This window comes from Aulostomus chinensis, chromosome 23 (assembly GCF_037954235.1).
Source record: "Aulostomus chinensis isolate RoL2024-O1b breed Wild chromosome 23, RoL_Achi_v1.0, whole genome shotgun sequence".
Classification (NCBI taxonomy): Eukaryota; Metazoa; Chordata; class Actinopteri; order Syngnathiformes; family Aulostomidae; genus Aulostomus; species Aulostomus chinensis.
Window position 1 is genome coordinate 21,414,941 of NC_141342.1, and position 17,522 is coordinate 21,432,462.

At 49.2% G+C, this 17,522-nt stretch overlaps 1 protein-coding gene across 1 annotated transcript; it reads right to left on the minus strand.

Annotated features, from left to right (window-relative positions):
• Window positions 1-960: 960 nt before the first annotated feature.
• On the minus strand, window positions 961-16,008 carry grb7 (growth factor receptor bound protein 7). The gene is made up of 15 exons (XM_086194553.1): window positions 15,849-16,008; window positions 11,797-11,974; window positions 10,825-10,948; window positions 7,355-7,511; window positions 7,155-7,276; window positions 6,217-6,291; window positions 5,251-5,388; window positions 5,057-5,167; window positions 4,100-4,198; window positions 3,919-4,002; window positions 3,698-3,814; window positions 3,127-3,184; window positions 2,957-3,044; window positions 2,435-2,528; window positions 961-2,354 (listed from the first exon to the last, which is right to left on the minus strand). Exons 2-15 carry the CDS (start codon window positions 11,964-11,966, stop codon window positions 2,208-2,210), a joined length of 1,584 nt encoding a protein of 527 aa, XP_086050679.1. The 5' UTR covers window positions 11,967-11,974; window positions 15,849-16,008; the 3' UTR covers window positions 961-2,207.
• Between the last annotated feature and the right edge of the window lie 1,514 nt (window positions 16,009-17,522).

Sequence of the window (17,522 nt, forward strand, 5' to 3'; positions counted from 1 at the left end):
CACGCGGACGTTCATTAGCTTAGGCGACCACTCATTAGCCAATTCCAACATTAATTAGCTTGCACTTCAACTACTTAACTTATGCTAAAATTCCTTAGTTTATACGATCACACATTAGCTTTGGTTAACATTAATACGCTTACACTCGAAATAGTGAACTTCTGGTAACGCTCGTTAGTTTATGCTAACACTCATTAGCTCACGCTACCACTCGGGCTGCTAAAATTAGCTGCGTCATCACGGTTTTACTCAATCATTTAAGATTCAGAGCTCCAGAAAAGGAGTAAACGGAGGCCAGGAGGAGCTCAGGGCCAACCAACCGATATTAACTTCTCTCCTGGACTCCTGACACAACCTGCCTGAGAATGGTTGTACTCGGTGTTGACCTCTGGTTTTCTAGTTCGAAACCCGGTAGTTCGCGCACGGGACTCTCCGGTTGGAGCTGTAGCGTGACTCACTTTTACAACAAACATCTTAACATAGCCGGTGTCTGTCAGCAAAATCAAAACCTACCTTGACATTGGACCTTCTCATTTCTCCCATCGCAGTCCAGCAGGACAGAGTTTCGATTCGTTTTGCGACACCTGGCGTAAAAAAAAAGCACTAGGGGGCGACGGAGAGCCGCTTGAACCAGGACCGTTGAGACCCGGTTCCCATATCCAGAAACCTGGCCTGGAGGTCCGGAGGAAGACAGGGAGCTGATCCAGCGTCGCGACCAGACCCTCAACAACACCAACATCGACGTAAATGTAAAGAACCCTTTTCTGTTTTAAGTTTAACACTTTATTTTTTATGAAAGATTTTGTTTAAGTTTTCTTCCCTTTTTATAAAAGTTTATTATTTTAAGGAACATTAAGTACAAAATGTAAAGACATCGACCAGAACTTTATTTCTAATAATTAAATTATGTATTTACAGGTCAGATCAGCGATCCAGGTTTCCTCTGCTTTGAAAAAGAGAAATCAAACAAGCCTTCATTTTGCTGAGGACCCCTGCAGGTCCCCTGACCCCACTTTAAGAACCTTAAGAGTACATAAAAGTAAAGAAAATCCATTTTTTCATATGAAATTATTTATTCATTGTGTAAAAAAAAAAAAGTCTGAAAAGAGCACAAAAGTGTTTAATAAGTAAAACTAACAAAACCCTCTGATTTAAAAATTAAAAAAAAAAAAAAAAGGTAAACTGGCCCGTCGGACTGAGTGATTGATGACAATATTCATCGGTGGATCTTTGTCATAAAAAGCAAACAGCAAGTGCAAAATATTCTGTGTGAAATAAAACATACGATGTTCTGTCAGGAGCTTCTACTGCATCTCTCAGTATCAGAGGTTCTCTGGTTGTTAGAAACAAACTCAACAAGTCACTGACGGAGCAGCTGAAAAGCGCTGAAGCTTAAATGTTGAACTCCCATCATTTGCTGCCGTTTCTTTGTCTTATGTGATAGCAAACTGAATATTCTGGCTTCTAAAAAGTCAGTTTTGTGATTTTCTGACAATCACAAATGGAAATTAATGTTGATTGCAGCCCTTTTTTGAAGCATCAAAACGCAGCTTCCCTTCACCGTGATTGTGCAAATACAGCATCAGCTGAGTGCTTCGAGTCATCAAAGTTGATCCGACTGAAAGTCTCACCTGAGAATTCACATGCTACATGATTGCATCCTGGGCTGTACCACGATTCTCTCCAGCATCCATCCTCATGTTCCTTTCTGACATCTCACAGCAGGAAATTAGTTCTCTGGAGCTCCAGCTGCTCGTAGGTGGCTGCGCGGCGCCCTCTGGTGGTCGCAGTCTGCACCACAGCAGCAGCAGCGGCCGGCCCTGCTGCCTTTGTCACAGCACCGTGGCTCTTCCTCCAAACACCCCTGAAGTGCAGAAAGTCTGTCCAACATGGCAAATTAAGCCATCGCTGCGGTGACAGCAGCTCATTGATTAAAAATAAAACCCAGCCAGACTCTGGAGCTGCACATGTGACGTGACGTGGGGGAGTCATTAAAAACGCAAGAGGTTGATAAGACTGTCTGGCTCTCAGGTCCCATGAGTCCACGTTAGCGTCCTGATAAGACTCTCACATGGACGACACACCTGAGCACTCAGACTCTCACTCGGGCCGGCGCTCGCGATCACGCCGACGACCAAAGTTTATGAAGGCACGAGGGGGGGAGGGGCTGATCCTGAGCTGGTGGGGTGGCGGTGGGGCAGCGGGACTCACAGGGCCACACAGACGCAGGGGTGTTTGAGGCAGACGGGGAGGATCCCTTTGTTGATCTGGTGGAACTCCACTAACTGTAGAAGGTCAATGAAGAGAGTCAAGCCGTCATCCATGGTGAAGTACTTCCTGCCGCCGTCCTCGCACTGCGACCAGAAGAAGAGTTAGATTAGACACAAGTGTGAGACAATCCCTGGTGTATGGGGGGGGGGGGGGGGTTGCTTACAGGGATGACCAGGTAATGTTTGGTCTTCAGCTTGTAGCACAGCGACAGGACAAAGCACTGAGCATGCTGCTGACTCTCACGGATCAGGAACATCCTACACACACACACACACACACGTAAACATCATCTTCTACACAAACACACATCATCTAAACATGTCGTCACCAAATAATTAACTCAGTTTGTTACAGTCGGAGGAACATTAACTCTTTCCCCGCACTCCAGCCGCGACAACTCCTCTTAACCGCGTGTAAATACGGGCGGGAGAAGAGGAGGACTCGAGAGGGGAGGTCGACAAAGTCTGAACTTCGGTTAATTTACCAAAACATGCAATTTCCTGAATGAGTGCTAAATGTTAGCAGCTGCAGCAGTAAGTGCTTAAGTGGTAGCTCTAAATTTAAGAACTGACTGTTAGCACTAAATGTTACTGCCGCCTGTTAGCGTTGATTGTTAGCATAGAACGGTAGCCCCGACTTTTATTGTTCCTGGGGTCTCAGGAGGAATGTCCCCAAAAACACTCACCCGTCCACCAGTCCCTGCTTCTCTATCAGTCTCTGGGCCTCCTTCCTCGACACGCCACCGTGGAACCACGGCTGCGTCTTGTGGATCGCTAGAAACAAAGACAAAGATGTGAGCCAGACATGCTACCGCACCGTGTCTCTCAGATCTTGTCCTGGATCAGGTGGACTTACAGGACGGTCTGGCACCAGAGTTCAGATTGGGTAGACTGCACCTCAGCGCCTCCCGCCTCTACACCAGCACCAGAAAAGAAACAAATGAAAATATTAATGAGTTCTGTCCTAGTTCCGGTGCAGTTCTGAGTCCCTGATGTGCTCTCGGTAATCCACCAAGACTTGTTTGAGCTAAAAACCAACAAGCTGTCAAACTTCCGGTTCAGAACCACGACAAACAAGCACAACGCACTTTGTTTAACTGAAAGTGTGGCTGGTCCTGCTCATTCACAAGCGTTTGTAGATGAACGAGACGGGAGTTCTACCACAGGATGACCTTCAGAGGTTGTTAACAGTTTAGCTGTTGTTAGCTATCTGACTCGTTAGCTTCAAGCTAAATATACATGACTGACTCTTTCTGCATTCTCGAGGCACAAAAAAAGTAAAGCAGGAGGGAAAAAATATTTTTGTCAATGTTTGAAAGACAAAATAAATTTCTGGGTGAAAAATCACATCATCGCCCCCCCATTTGCATCCATCTTTGCTCTGCCACCACCCCCCCCCCCCCCCCCCCACATCTGGCCATCCTCACCCTCCAGGCCTGGCCCTCCTCCCTCTCTGCACTCTGGGCTTCTGTTGGGTTCTGGATGACTCGTCCTCCGCTCTTCCCAGAGAAGTCCATGGCCACCAGGCTGGCCTCTGACTTTGACTACACACACACACACACACACACACACACACACACACACACAGTATCACACCACACATGCAGGCTGGTTGTGTGTAGATTGGTGGAATGTGTGATGGACTCACTTTGCTATCGTTCAGGTTACTTCCTTCCAGGACTTGTGGGGCCGACTTGGATAATTGGTAGTTACACTGGAGCTGCTTCCCATACTGACACACACACACACACACACACACAATGTCAAAATTATTCATAAATTGATTCATAGAGAATACTCTAATATCAGTTGCGTTTGTCGGGTAAAACCTTAAATAATCTGAACGCAGATGTCCAACAAGTCCGTGTCTGCTCGTTTTCAGCACAGAGGATCTTCAGGTCCTGAACTCGGACGGGGTTCCTGGATGGCTGGAAAAACACACACACACACACACACACACACACACACACACACACACACACACCAGATTGATGTGTGAATGGGTCACTGGTTGCGCAACAAAATAAACCGGCAGTTCAGAATTGGCACTCAGACAGAGGAGTTCCAGCAGGTTTACGTGTCTGGCTCTTACTGCATTCTGGAGTCAATACCAAGTAATAAAAGGCTCCTTTTGGTGAGTACTTCAAAGACAAATTCACGTTTTCAGGTGAGAAACTGCTTTAACCGCCTTTGACGAGTATTTAATATGTGACGTAATCTCCAACAGGGGAGGCAGACAGTGGGACTGGATCAGGTGACGTGAGTGACCAGCCAATCAGATAACAGGGTGACATGATGTAAACGACTCAAGAAAGGAAAGCTTGATTTTGTCAGATATCTCGTCAGTCATCATTCGCACTAAACAGTTTGGTTAATTTTAACATCAATGATGTTCAAAATGCAGAAAAAGAAAAGCAGATTTTCATCGTAGCGAATGGAAAAGCGTATACGACTGTCATGTTTCTTAGACAACAGCCTGACCTTCGCTTGCTCTCCGCGGGGGTTGTAAACACATATCAGAGGTGTGGAAATAATCAGCCAGACTAACTATAATGTCATAAACTCTGAGGTGAATGTGACGCGACACTAGCGTGCAGCTCACGGCCGCGGTGTGTTCTATTACAGCAGGTGATTAAAGCTCGTCTCCTCTCTGATCAGAGTGGAAGCTGCAGGCATTCCGTGACAACCTCAGACGAATGCATTAACTACATGAACATGACACGAATCTCTGGCACACACACACACACACACACACACACACACACACACACACAGGTCGTGGTTACCTTGATACAGAAGGTGAAGTCTGCAGGAGCTCCATAGAGTTTCCGACTGTTCACCACCGTGTAGACGTTCAGGTCCTCCAGATCGGCCACGTACTGCAGGTGACGAGGCTCCTAGTCACACACCAACACACAATGAAACTGGACTCTGTCTGGTCTGGTTTAGAATTGGGGTCTGAAAGTGCGACTCTGCCCACCTTGGAGGAACCTTTGGTGGAGCAGTAGAGGCCCGAGCGACGCAGGAAGAAGTAAAATTTCTTCCAGGACTTCCGGCTCGGTTCTTTGACGTGCAGGAAACCCTGAATTTCTGGACACGTGCCGGACCGGAGCAGGTTCTGACAAACACAAAGCTGTTAGCATTCATCTACAATCAAGGACTACATTAGGACTGGCTGTGGTGGGCAGTGATCATATCACCGCTAGGGGGCGCTGCTGTGTATAAAAGTAGGAATGTTAACATGAAATGTCTGCTTGTACACTCTGAATGTCACATCTTCCAGTCAGATTATGAGAGTTCCTCACATTTGAAGTATGTAGGTGTTAGCAAGGCTGCATGTAAACAGAATTAGTTCTGGCATAGCGGCAAAACCTGGAATACTCCTGGAGTACTGAGTACATGTACACAGTCATTGGCTTCACACCTCACATTCTGATGTTCCTTTTGTTTTAGGTCTAAAAGTATCTAGTTTACCGGGAGGTCACTGCAGAGCAGAATTCCTGCACGTCCCCGATGCTGATGGATTAAACGATCACAACATCCAGTGGCTTCTTTCTTGACTCATGCTACATGATGCTAAACAATGCTACACATTATTACACAATGCTACACAATACCACACAATGCTACAGAACGCAAAACGATGCTAGACAAAGCTGAAGGATGCTGCACAATAATGGACGATGCTACGGGATGCTAGACGATGCTACGGGATGCTAGACGATGCTACGGGATGCTAGACGATGCTACGGGATGCTAGACGATGCTACAGGATGCTAGATGATGCTACAAAGGAATGGACGGTGCTAGATGATACCACAGGTAGTAATCCTGCTGACAATCAGTCACAGGTGGTTAAAAAAAAAAACATAAAAAGAGCCCATCTGGATGAGTCATCATAATCAAGTAAAAGACAGATGAGATTAAATGTGTACTGCAGGTTTACCTGAATAAGTTGTGATGATGTCATCCCCTTGCTGACATCAGCACTGTCAGATATCATCGACTCTGGGAAGAAGAGCTGAGAACAGAAGAAGAAGAAGAAGCTCATTTACAAGACAAAAAGCCAGCGCTGCTATCACTGCCCCGGGATCCAGCTTCAGATCTCTCTCTCTCTCTCTCACACACACACACACACACACACACACACACACACACACACACACACACACACACACACACACACACACACCTCTGTTTAAAATCCTTAACAAGCAGAAATGTTCCGATTAAATCATCAGCCATGCAGAGTGAAGCCTGAACCATCAGGTGAAGGAACACGGCGCCCATGTGGGGGCGGTGTGGTTTTACTCCACGCTTATCAGAGGGAGGTTCTTAAAACCGGTTCTACAATTGAACTTTTTGTCACCTTTTTTTTCTTACTGAGCTCGAGTGACAGAGTAGATCTGATGTCATGAAGTATCTGAAGCATAAAGACGGCGAGTCTGCACCAGCACGCAACCTGTCAGTCATCCGGCTCGCTAACCGCCATGACATCAACACGTTGGATCAGAACCCTCCAGGTCGCTGCTCCAGGTGTTACAGGGAAGGGAGGGATGTTCTCAGAGAAGGGGTTTTCAAAGCCGGGTCACAGGCCCCCCGGGGGTCCTTCCAGCGGGTCCTCAACAGTAGGAGCAGTAGTTTAACCCCTTTATTAATAAGACAGACGCTGTTCCCGCTCCGTTTGTTTTGTGTTCTTCTTTTTTGGACTAATTTCTATCTAATTTTCAAATTCTTTGATCATTTTTATGTATGATTTCAATTTATGTAATTTTACAGGGCAACCAGATTCAAATAGTAATATTTTAACTTAATACATAAATATTAAACCATCAGAACTTTGAAAACTCCTGATTTGTAGAATCTGAGTGACAGGATGTGTACCATTGGTTTCCTGAAGAACTCGTACTTGGCGTAGTTTTTGCAGAACACAAGTCTGGTGTCCCCCTTCAGGGACCAGGTTGCCTGAACCTCCAGCACAGCCTCGTGGTCCTCCAGACTTCTCTCTGAGGAGACAGCGGGACATTGGACAAATACTAATACTTCGTATTTCCTGACGGCGGGTTGGGTCAGTCCAGTCTTACCCAGACCCAGGCTGGGATGGAGCTCCAAGAGGGCCCAGTTCTCCTGGTCGCTGCAGTGGGCCTTCTGGACCAGCATGTGACAGACATCTCGGGCCGTGGCACCGGGAGACACCCACACCGACCTGCTGTGGCTGTCCTCGCTGTACACCTTTATCAGCTGGATGGAGACCACAGAAGAAGAAGAGCAGGCGTTCAGATCCTGTTCTCTTGAGGCGAGTCACATCAACCAGATGAGACTCCTGGACTCTGGTTGAAACATACTTTTACTTGAAAAACTGCGTTCACTCCATTTCAACACTGATGCTTTTCTTTTTGACTTTAAAGTGCAAGTCAAACCTTTTTCATTTCAAGTCTCAGAGGCTCAAGTTTTCATTTCTGCAAAGATGACAATTCAGACGTGTTCATTACCGACCAGGCAAGTACCAGTACGTTTGAGTCAGGCAGTACTCGTAGTACCACGGCTCATATCCAAATACTGATACTTATATTTGATTTATCCTTCATCAATCTGTCATATTAAATGATGGACGACCTGCAGCACCAGAATTCTTTTAACAGGTTTTTGTTTGTAAGAAGTCGGTTTAGTAACAACACACAACACCACCCTGCAGCTCCTTTTGGCTCCTCGTCAATGCTGATACACTCATGACAGGAAGCCAGACCGTCAGGCCAAGAACCTGTCAACTAGGAACCGCCAGCCAGGTTTAATGGGTCCTGACAGTGAGAGACGAGGCCGCCAGGTGTAGACATCAGAACACCATGCATGTCCTCCCATCAATGTTCTGTCTCCTAAGCCATGTACACGTTTATAAATGTACAAGAATGTCCAGAGCTCTACATCGTCCTCCCCTTTGTCACGGACCTCCGCAGACACGCATGCAGACAGCGTGTTCCCGTCACCACCGCGCCAAGGTTCTTCAGGGGTGAGCGTGGCGTCTGGATCCAGCAGCACGCCTCTAGCCAGAGGAAAAGAAACCTGCCTGACCAGACAGCTGCAGCTGCCAATCAGCCGGGCCAGACTGGTCGGGTGAGTGGCGTCGTATCAAGCAGCCACGTGTCGGGGAGGAACATTCCTCAGGGTTGATATCTGGTCAGTTGACTGGTAGGAGGCTTTATTATAGGGAGGAGGGAGGAGGAAGGAGGCGTAGGGGGAGGAGGGGAGGAGATCTTTCTCTCCACTCTTATCATCAAATCCTCCCACAACGTTGGGGTTCGTCTGCTAATCCACATCAAACCAGAAAGGACCTCCAGCTCAGGCGGGTTCAACCTCTCCTGAGGTCACTGGAGCTTTTAAAGCTACCAGCAGCAGAGGAAGACGGAGGCGCACCTGACATGGCCACTTTTTACTCAGACACCCAATCACGGAGGAGGAGGGGCGGGGCAAAAACCACATCCATCACGACCAACCTCTACAATATTTTAGTAGCAGCAGCAACAAGAAGGAGCTCTGGAATCAGATACTGATGAGTTCTACGTCCCCCGAAAAACCTCTCTACTGACTCCACCCAGTCCTCCTGCGCTCCGTGTCTCCCTTCATCCTGAGCCGCAGGACACGGAGAGGAATGTTCCATGTCCTTACGATATAATAATGTCATAAAACAGAGTCCAAGCAGATGAGACACGCAGAATCACATCAACGAGGCTGCAGCTCCTGCAGGACATTCAGCCAGGACCGACCCAGTGAGTCAGTGAGAGAGTGAGTGGGTGAGTGAGAGAGTGAGTGAGTGAGTCAGTGAGTGACTGAGTGACTGAGTGAGTGGGTGAGTGAGAGTGAGTGTGAGAGAGTGAGTGAGTTAGTGAGTGATTGAGTGACTGAGTGAGTGGGTGAGTGAGAGTGAGTGTGAGAGAGTGAGTGAGTCAGTGAGTGATCGAGTGAGTGGGTGAGTGAGAATGAGTGTGAGAGAGTGAGTGAGTCAGTGAGTGATTGAGTGACTGAGTGAGTGAGCGAGCGAGTGATTGAGTGAGTGAGTCATTGAGTGAGTCATTGAGTGATTGAGTGAGTCAGTGAGTGATTGAGTGAGTGAGTGAGTCAGTGAGTGAGTGAGTGGGTGAGTGAAAGTGTGTGTGTGTGTGTGTGTGTATGTGTGAGAGTGAGTGGGTGAGTCAGTGAGTGAGAGAGTGAGTGAGAGTGAGTCAGTGAGTGAGAGAGAGTGAGTGAGTGAGTGAGTGAGAGATTGAGTGGGAGAGTGACTGAATGAGTGACAGTGCGTGTGAGTGAGTGAGTCAGTCAGTGAGTCAGTGAGAGGGTGAGTCAGTGAATGAGTGAGAGTGTGTGTGAGTGAGTGAGTGAGTGAGCGAGAGTGTGTGTGAGTGAGTGAGTGAGTGAGTGAGTGAGTGAGAGAGTGAGTGAGTCAGTGAGTGATTGAGTGACTGAGTGAGTGAGAGAGCAAGTGAGTGAGTCACTGAGTGAGTGATTGAGTGAGTCAGTGAGTGATTGAGTGAGTGAGTGAGTTAGTCAGTGAGTGAGTGAGTGGGTGAGTGAAAGTGTGTGTGTGTGTGTGTGTGTGTGTGTGAGTGAGTGGGTCAGTCAGTGAGTGGGAGAGTGACTGAATGAGTGACAGTGAGTGTGAGTGAGTCAGTCAGTCAGTGAGTCAGTGAGAGGGTGAGTCAGTGAATGAGGGAGAGTGTGTGTGAGTGAGTGAGTCAGTGAGTGAGTGAGTGAGAGAGTGTGTGAGTGAGAGTGTGTGTGAGTGAGTGAGAGTGAGTGTGTGTGAGTGAGTGTGTGTGTGAGTGAGTGAGTCAGTGAGTGAGTGAGTCAGTGAGTGAGCGAGCGAGAGAGTGAGCGAGCGAGAGTGAGTGAGCGAGCGAGAGAGTGAGTGAGCGAGCGAGCGAGAGAGTGAGTGAGCGAGCGAGAGAGTGAGTGAGCGAGAGAGTGAGTGAGTGTGTATGAGAGTGGAGCTGCAGCAGGTGTGAGGACCAGTGTTGGCATGGCAACGCTGCTGTCAGTCACGCTGGTAACAAACCAGGAAGAACGGTTTCAGGTTCCAGGAACTGACGGCATCTGCCACAACCCCTGGAACCTGAACCCGTGACACATCCCACTGGTCAGGTGACCGCTGCTCTACATGAGGTGACAAGAACCAAACCAGCGAGGCACTTGTGCATCCAGACCCGGCGGGTCCTGATGGGGACCCTCGTCTCCAGTTTTACCTGCAGTCTGAGGAGGCGTCACGGTTTCTTACATCACAGCAGGCGTTAGAGCAACAGTCACATGATCACCTGTTGATGACCTCAGCTGTGATTTAGCTGGTTCAGACGTGCTGCGCTTCCAAGCTCGCCAGCACAGAATTTACTGATGTCGTTTTTTTTACAAACACAAAATGTTCAACAGTGTCAAGTTTGTATCTCAGGAATTCCCAACAGGAAGGAATAACAGAGCTGAAGGTGAAGGTCAGCAGGTGTGAAGGGAAACCAGGCCGTGGACCGAGAGGCACCATAACGACTGCTTCATGAGGAGGACGGGAACTCACGTGTTTGTCGCTGGAGGGGGGAGGGAGGGACCCCATGACGGGGGACTTGGAGGGGCTGCACAGCTCGGGGAAAGGGTTTGGGATGGAGGGTCCCGAGGCGCAGAAGGAATCTACTCCCTTCATCCTGAGAGGAGGACAAAGGCACAGGTGAGATGACCAAGAACAGAGACCAGAACCACATCCAACAAATCAAGCAAAATCAAAGCCTCGGTCACGTGGCCAAACCAAACCCCCGGATGAGTTCTGACTGGAGACCGCGTGGACTTCAGAGCTGTGGTCCACAGGTTGGGATTTTGTTCTACGACATAAAGTAGGCCAGTAAATGCCACGCCGGGGGATAATGACGCGTTCACGTGCTGACCTCTGACACGCGTGTGAACTCGAACATTCTCCCACAGAGCTGCTGAACCGTCGAAACAAAGCTGAAACTAGTTTGAGTTTAAAACGCTGCAAATGTTCCTTTGAAATAAGGAAAGCAGCTCTGGCGAGGCACTTCTGGCGATCCGTACTCCGGCTCACCCTCATCCAGTTTGGGATTTACTTCGTTTTTGCTGCCAAAAAAAGCAGGAGTCGAAGGATGGATGAATTCCCCCTGGTAGAATCACACAGGAACGATGTGGCATCACTTCATTCGGCGACGATTGGTTTGCTGGCTATCTTCAAACTCACGCCTGAAGGTCACATGACCGATGAGCGTTTCGCTGTTTCACGTCACTTTAACATGAAACTACAAGCAGAGAGAATTTGGCTCCTGCACCAGGATGTGTCATCAGCGCAGTGTGAACAGAAACCGGTCTGCACGTCACATGACCGACCACCTGAAGCTGAATCACTGACTCGAGTCAACAAACTCCACCTGCGTCAACACACACACTCTCATGCTGTTGTTGACTCTGTGTGTGTGTGTGTGTGTGTGTGTGTGTGTGTGTGTGTGTGTGTGTGTGTGTGTGTGAGAGAGCCAACCCTCTGTACCTGCTGGAGGTGATGAGAATGGGCTGGGAGCGATGGAGGGAGGGGGGGGCGTTGGCCACCAGGGGGGCCAGGGTCAGGGTGGAGCTCCCCAGCAGCGTCTCTGCCGCCCCGGGCGTCTCATTTCTCTCTGAAGCCTCAAACACTTCTGTCCAGGACCCGGCCACCTCCATCACGTCTCCTGGGGGGACAGGCCGAGGCTTTAGCGGTTCTCCACAAACCAAGACAGAACTGACGGCAACAGGGTCAAAGGTGGAGGGCCACAGGGTCACGTGTGGTGCTGATATCAAAGGTTATAAACAAAGGTTTAATCTGGTTACCTGCTGTTTTGTCTCCTCCTGTTAAGACATTCAAACATCTGATGACTCATCCTGCACTAAGGGGCGGGACTAATGGTACAACCAATCACAGCACTCTCTTGGATTATTATGCCCCTCCCCCACCAATCACATGAACTACCAACCCCAGGAAACCTTTCCAACAGACTGATACTGTAAAAACTGGATCCTGTTGTCATCCAGACAACCAGAACTTTTACATCACTTCCTGTTTCTCCCACCAACACCTGGACAACTCCGACGTGGGTTTCATGGGACGACACAAACAGGAGCGGCTGAGCACACATGTGAACACGTTCAGGTTACATCAGGCACACATGATTGGCTCGCTAGCTCCGCCCTCACTGATAAAGGGCCGATAAGAGAAGCTGATGTGCAGCAGTCGGCGGCGTGCTGCTGCTGCGTTTCTGCGCTTGTCTGAATCACAACAACTCAAACTGAGCCGCGAACCTCCAGCTGACAGACTCACGTCAAACCAAAACAGAGGAAGAGAAACTCTCACTTAACAGCTGTATTTCAGAGGTAATTACCGTGTACGTGTCACCATGGCAACAAAACATGGTCAGGAAGAAAGGTTTGGATTTCAGCTTCGCTGTTTTGATCTCATTTCCTGCTTTAGTGAATCAAAAGCACCAGTAACAACAACCTGTTTTCATGCGGCGCCGCTGAAATGGTTTGAATATGCAGACGAGTGTGACGAGGCGCACGCTCTCGGGTGCCGTCACTTGTGGATATTCTGGTTCCTGTTCGGCGTGGCGCCTCCTTGTGTGTTGTGAAGAACCGAAGTGTGACTCACTGTTGTGGTTCCACTGTTGCGGAGCTGCGTCTGAGTCATTGGCGGCGTGGCGGCGCGTCACCGCAGCTGCTGCTTTACTGACTCAGGCAGTTTGACGTCAAAGTGAAGAGCAACAACACCACGTGCCCTGCTAGTTTACGATAAATAACTTGATTTCATGCTGCGACTACGACATTTTACTATCCAGCTCCTGGTGACACAACAAATCAATCCTCCGCTCCAGGAGAGGGCGCCGTGACTTAGATAACAAACCAGCGAGTGACGAGTTTGACAGACATGTTGAATTTACAGCTCCATTTTTACATTTCCTGCTGCTTATGTGTCCCGATACGCATCATGCGGACGTACACGGAGACACGCGTGAGCAGCTGCTGCTTGGACAGCGAGGTGGGCCGGCCCGTTTCCATCAGTGACTCAACGACGAAGGAGACGTGACATCAAACCAGACGAGAGTGACAGCGGGACTCAGTTGATCGTCACTCAACATACAGAAAAAGAACCAACGGCACACACAGGAAACGCGTCCAGTAACCTCACATTTGAAATGTACTTTTATTTTACGAAACGGGAAAGGAACACACATCACGGCTGCTCGATGGGTGCTGATCGCCGCACGCAGCCTTGAGTGAGCAGATGAAAGCGTTCCACGCGCCGGCCCCCAACGTCTTTGATGTAAAAACATCAAAGACCCAAAGAGACGAAGGGCTCCCGTTAAACACCAAGACCCAGAATGCAGCAGTCTGTGGTTCTAAATGTTCATTTGCCTGATAGGCCTCTGTGTGTGTGTGTGTGTGTGTGTGTGTGTGTGTGTGTGTGTGAGTGTGTTAAACATTCAGAGGAAGTGAGTCGTACCTCTGGTTTCCTCACCGGCAGTGAGTCACACTCAGCAGACTCTTGTTTGGCTCCTTTATGACATTTTTGGAATTTTATTCTGCAGATTATTTTTCATGCCTTTAAGTCCATTTATTTCTCTTTACCTCGGTCCATCTTATCCACCTTTCCACTTTTAAGCTGACAATACTTTTAAAATTCTTCTAGTAATTTTAAAATTCTATTACTTTTTTATCATTAAAGGATTATTTGCAGTCATATTCTTTCTTTTATTCTTTCAGCCTCCAGTGTTTCCTCACTTCCTGTTTTTACTCTGTTATTTAGTCCAGCAGGCAAGGAGGTTCTGTTGTTCTCTGTTGTGTGTGTGTGTGTGTGTGTGTGTGTGTGTGTGTGTGTGTGTGTGTGTGTGTTATATCTGATCAGATGATTTGGTCCTCTGAGGTCTTAAGAGGGTTTTACTGGAACCAGAACCACAAACTGGATATCAAATTCAAGTAAACAATCAAAAGTAAGAGAAAACAGCAACATCCTGACAGCTGAGAGAAAACGTTCCTTTTTGCTTCCTAACTCAAATAAAATCGGCTCAGGCCTTAAAATGTCTCTGATAGCTTCACAAATCCCTGAGCCCAGCGTTCGGCAGCGCCCTCAGCCTCCTTCAGCTCCCCTCAGCCTCCCTCAGCTCCCCTCAGCCTCCTTCAGCTCCCCTCAGCCTCCCTCAGCTCCCCTCAGCCTCCTTCAGCTCCCCTCAGCCTCCTTCAGCTCCCCTCAGCCTCCCTCAGCTCCCCTCAGCCTCCCTCAGCTCCCCTCAGCCTCCTTCAGCTCCCCTCAGCCTCCCTCAGCTCCCCTCAGCTCCCCTCAGCCTCCCTCAGCTCCCCTCAGCCTCCCTCAGCTCCCTTCAGCCTCCCTCAGCTCCCCTCAGCCTCCCTCAGCTCCCCTCAGCCTCCTTCAGCTCCCCTCAGCCTCCCTCAGCTCCCCTCAGCCTCCCTCAGCTCCCCTCAGCCTCCCTCAGCTCCCCTCAGCCTCCCTCAGCCTCCCTCAGCTCCCTTCAGCCTCCCTCAGCTCCCCTCAGCCTCCTTCAGCTCCCCTCAGCCTCCTTCAGCTCCCCTCAGCCTCCCTCAGCTCCCCTCAGCCTCCTTCAGCTCCCCTCAGCCTCCTTCAGCTCCCCTCAGCCTCCCTCAGCTCCCCTCAGCCTCCCTCAGCTCCCCTCAGCCTCCTTCAGCTCCCCTCAGCCTCCCTCAGCTCCCCTCAGCTCCCCTCAGCCTCCCTCAGCTCCCCTCAGCCTCCCTCAGCTCCCTTCAGCCTCCCTCAGCTCCCCTCAGCCTCCCTCAGCTCCCCTCAGCCTCCTTCAGCTCCCCTCAGCCTCCCTCAGCTCCCCTCAGCCTCCCTCAGCTCCCCTCAGCCTCCCTCAGCTCCCCTCAGCCTCCCTCAGCCTCCCTCAGCTCCCTTCAGCCTCCCTCAGCTCCCCTCAGCCTCCTTCAGCTCCCCTCAGCCTCCTTCAGCTCCCCTCAGCCTCCTTCAGCTCCCCTCAGCCTCCTTCAGCTCCCTGCTTCGGCCTCCAGATGAAACTCGGCCTCCCAGGAAATACCACGATTCCGATCAATGTGGAGGGTCTGCAGCCACGTGAGAGCCAACAACGCGTCTCCTTCTTTCCTTAACTTGTGGGAACAACTTACACCTCGTGGCCTTTCAAGAATTAAAAGGATAGAGTCTGTATGGTCTGTTTGGCCAAGAAATAACTAAATTGAGGGAACGAGATAATGTTTTAGCAAAACAACTAGTCGATCCCATCCGTCCCATCAGACCTGGGCTCCGGGCAGGTCCTGGACTGACAGGTCGCCGCCAGCTGCTCCAACCTGCCTGGACCCCGCCGCAGGTGCAGCGACGGCCGCGCCAAACCTCCGCCGCCCATCAGGAGAAACGTCTCACCTGTCGTCCCCTCGGCTCGGCCGGCGGAGACGCGCGTTCACTCAACCGACACGAACACTCGAACGCGTTCGGCTCGCTGTTCTGTCTAAATAAACCGAGAGGTCCTGGTTAAACTGACCTGCATGTGCGGTGGCAGCCGCCTGCTAGCATGCGGGGCGGCTCACCTGTGGACGGCGGGCGGGTGGGTGGTCTCCTCCTCGCGGGCCTCAGCTGGCGGACATCGCCTCCTGAATGTGGAATTACAGATTCTGGTTTTGATGAGGCAAACAACTGAGAACGTCTGGCACCATAAACTCCAACAACACTGCCGCGGGAGGAGGGCGGAGTCCGGGCGTCAGGTGTGCGTGTAGCCCCGCCCCCTGACGCTGCAGGCCTGTGGCTTTACAAAGGCGATGAGGTCATTAACTTCCGTTTTTTTACTAACAAAGAAACCGGTGTGAAGAAGACGGACCCATGGCGCGTGTAACCCCCATTTCCTGTGTGTGTGTGTGTGTGTGTGTGTGTTTGATTCAATAAAACTTTGCTTATTTAACTTTGATCTCGGGGGACACATTTAAACTAATAATCACCTTTTTTGCAGGTAAACTCACTAATTGAGGAATTTGTCTTCGAGTGCAAACACGTGATCAAGAATGAAAGTCAGACCAGACAGACGAGTCGCGCGCTCGGAAACAGAGGACAGGGAGATGCGTGTTCATAAAGACATGCTGTCGTTGTTTGGGACACATCTGGACGAACACCAGCATGGCCCGTGGGCGGCTGTATGTCTCCACCTAGTGGTGAATCTGGTGGTGAGGTTTTACCTCACGTGTCACCTGCAAACCTGCAACCGTCGACTTAAACATTAACAGCTCGAAAAATTGTATTGGCAGCAGCCATCTTGTTTTTTTTTAACCGTCTTTGAAAGAACTTTGTCTTTTTAAAAAATAAATGAATAACGAGCAAACTCAGTAGTGTCTTCGTCTGAAGTGCCTTCTGGCTCAGGCCCTGAAATAAGCGTTAGGAAGGTGGGAGTGATTAAGACAAGACAAAACAAACCAAGGCCTAACAATGCAGAAACATTCACTCCCAAGACTGGATTTTTTTTTTTTAACATTTTCCATCATTTAAAAAAATAGTTTTTAGTGCCTCCAAATGTGATTTTTTTTCTGGTTTTCTTGTTTATTGTGCATATTTACTTTCTTAAATTCAGAATAAAAGTCAATTTTACGTGAAACAGATTCAATTCAAACTTTCTAATTTTTTTTTGTCCACGTATTACTGAACTGTTCGCCATCGGCCATTTTGTCTTTCGTGGCGTTTCCTTATGTTATGAAGAGTTACTGAAATACAGGTTAGTTATTATAACTGGGGGCCTCTGAGGTTATTGGGCAGGTGCGGACCAGCATGCACTGGGGCGCATCAACTGTTTTAACCTTTGTTCACTGGCCTACAGTAGATAAATAGAACCTCCAGGTCAACAAGAAGGGATCAACAACTTGTTCCTGCATGCATCAAAGCAACGTGATAATTTGTTCCACTTTCACCAGAATCCCGTCAACTTCTCTCTATAGTTAAAGTAACTTTTAAAGCCTCTGTTAAAATCTCTTATTGTCCATCGTCCCCATAACCAGATGAGAGGATAGAGCCCCTCCTCTAGGGAGCTGAGACCCAGGCTAGTTAGCTTAGCACAATAAATGGTAGTGGGTGGGAAGTGTTAGCGTAGCTCCGTCTCTGCCTGCATTAATATCAGGAGGGTTGTGTGTAACCTTGGTGATGAATACCAGTTTAACATGAGGAGACGTTGTAGTGGTAGAATCAGACACGTAGCCGGAACTACTTTCCTGACTGGGAGCAGT

What these genes read in the sequence shown, in the direction of transcription:
- grb7 (XM_086194553.1), bottom strand. Translation starts at nt 11,966, where the DNA reads ATGGAGGTGGCCGGGTCCTGGACAGAAGTGTTTGAGGCTTCAGAGAGA. An exon ending in CCCCCTCCAGCGACAAACAC is followed by an intron (nt 7,512 to 10,824) that starts GTGAGTTCCCGT and finishes GTCTCCATCCAG; the next exon opens with CTGATAAAGGTGTACAGCGA. An exon ending in AGGAGGGCCAGGCCTGGAGG is followed by an intron (nt 3,185 to 3,697) that starts GTGAGGATGGCC and finishes GTGCTGGTGTAG; the next exon opens with AGGCGGGAGGCGCTGAGGTG.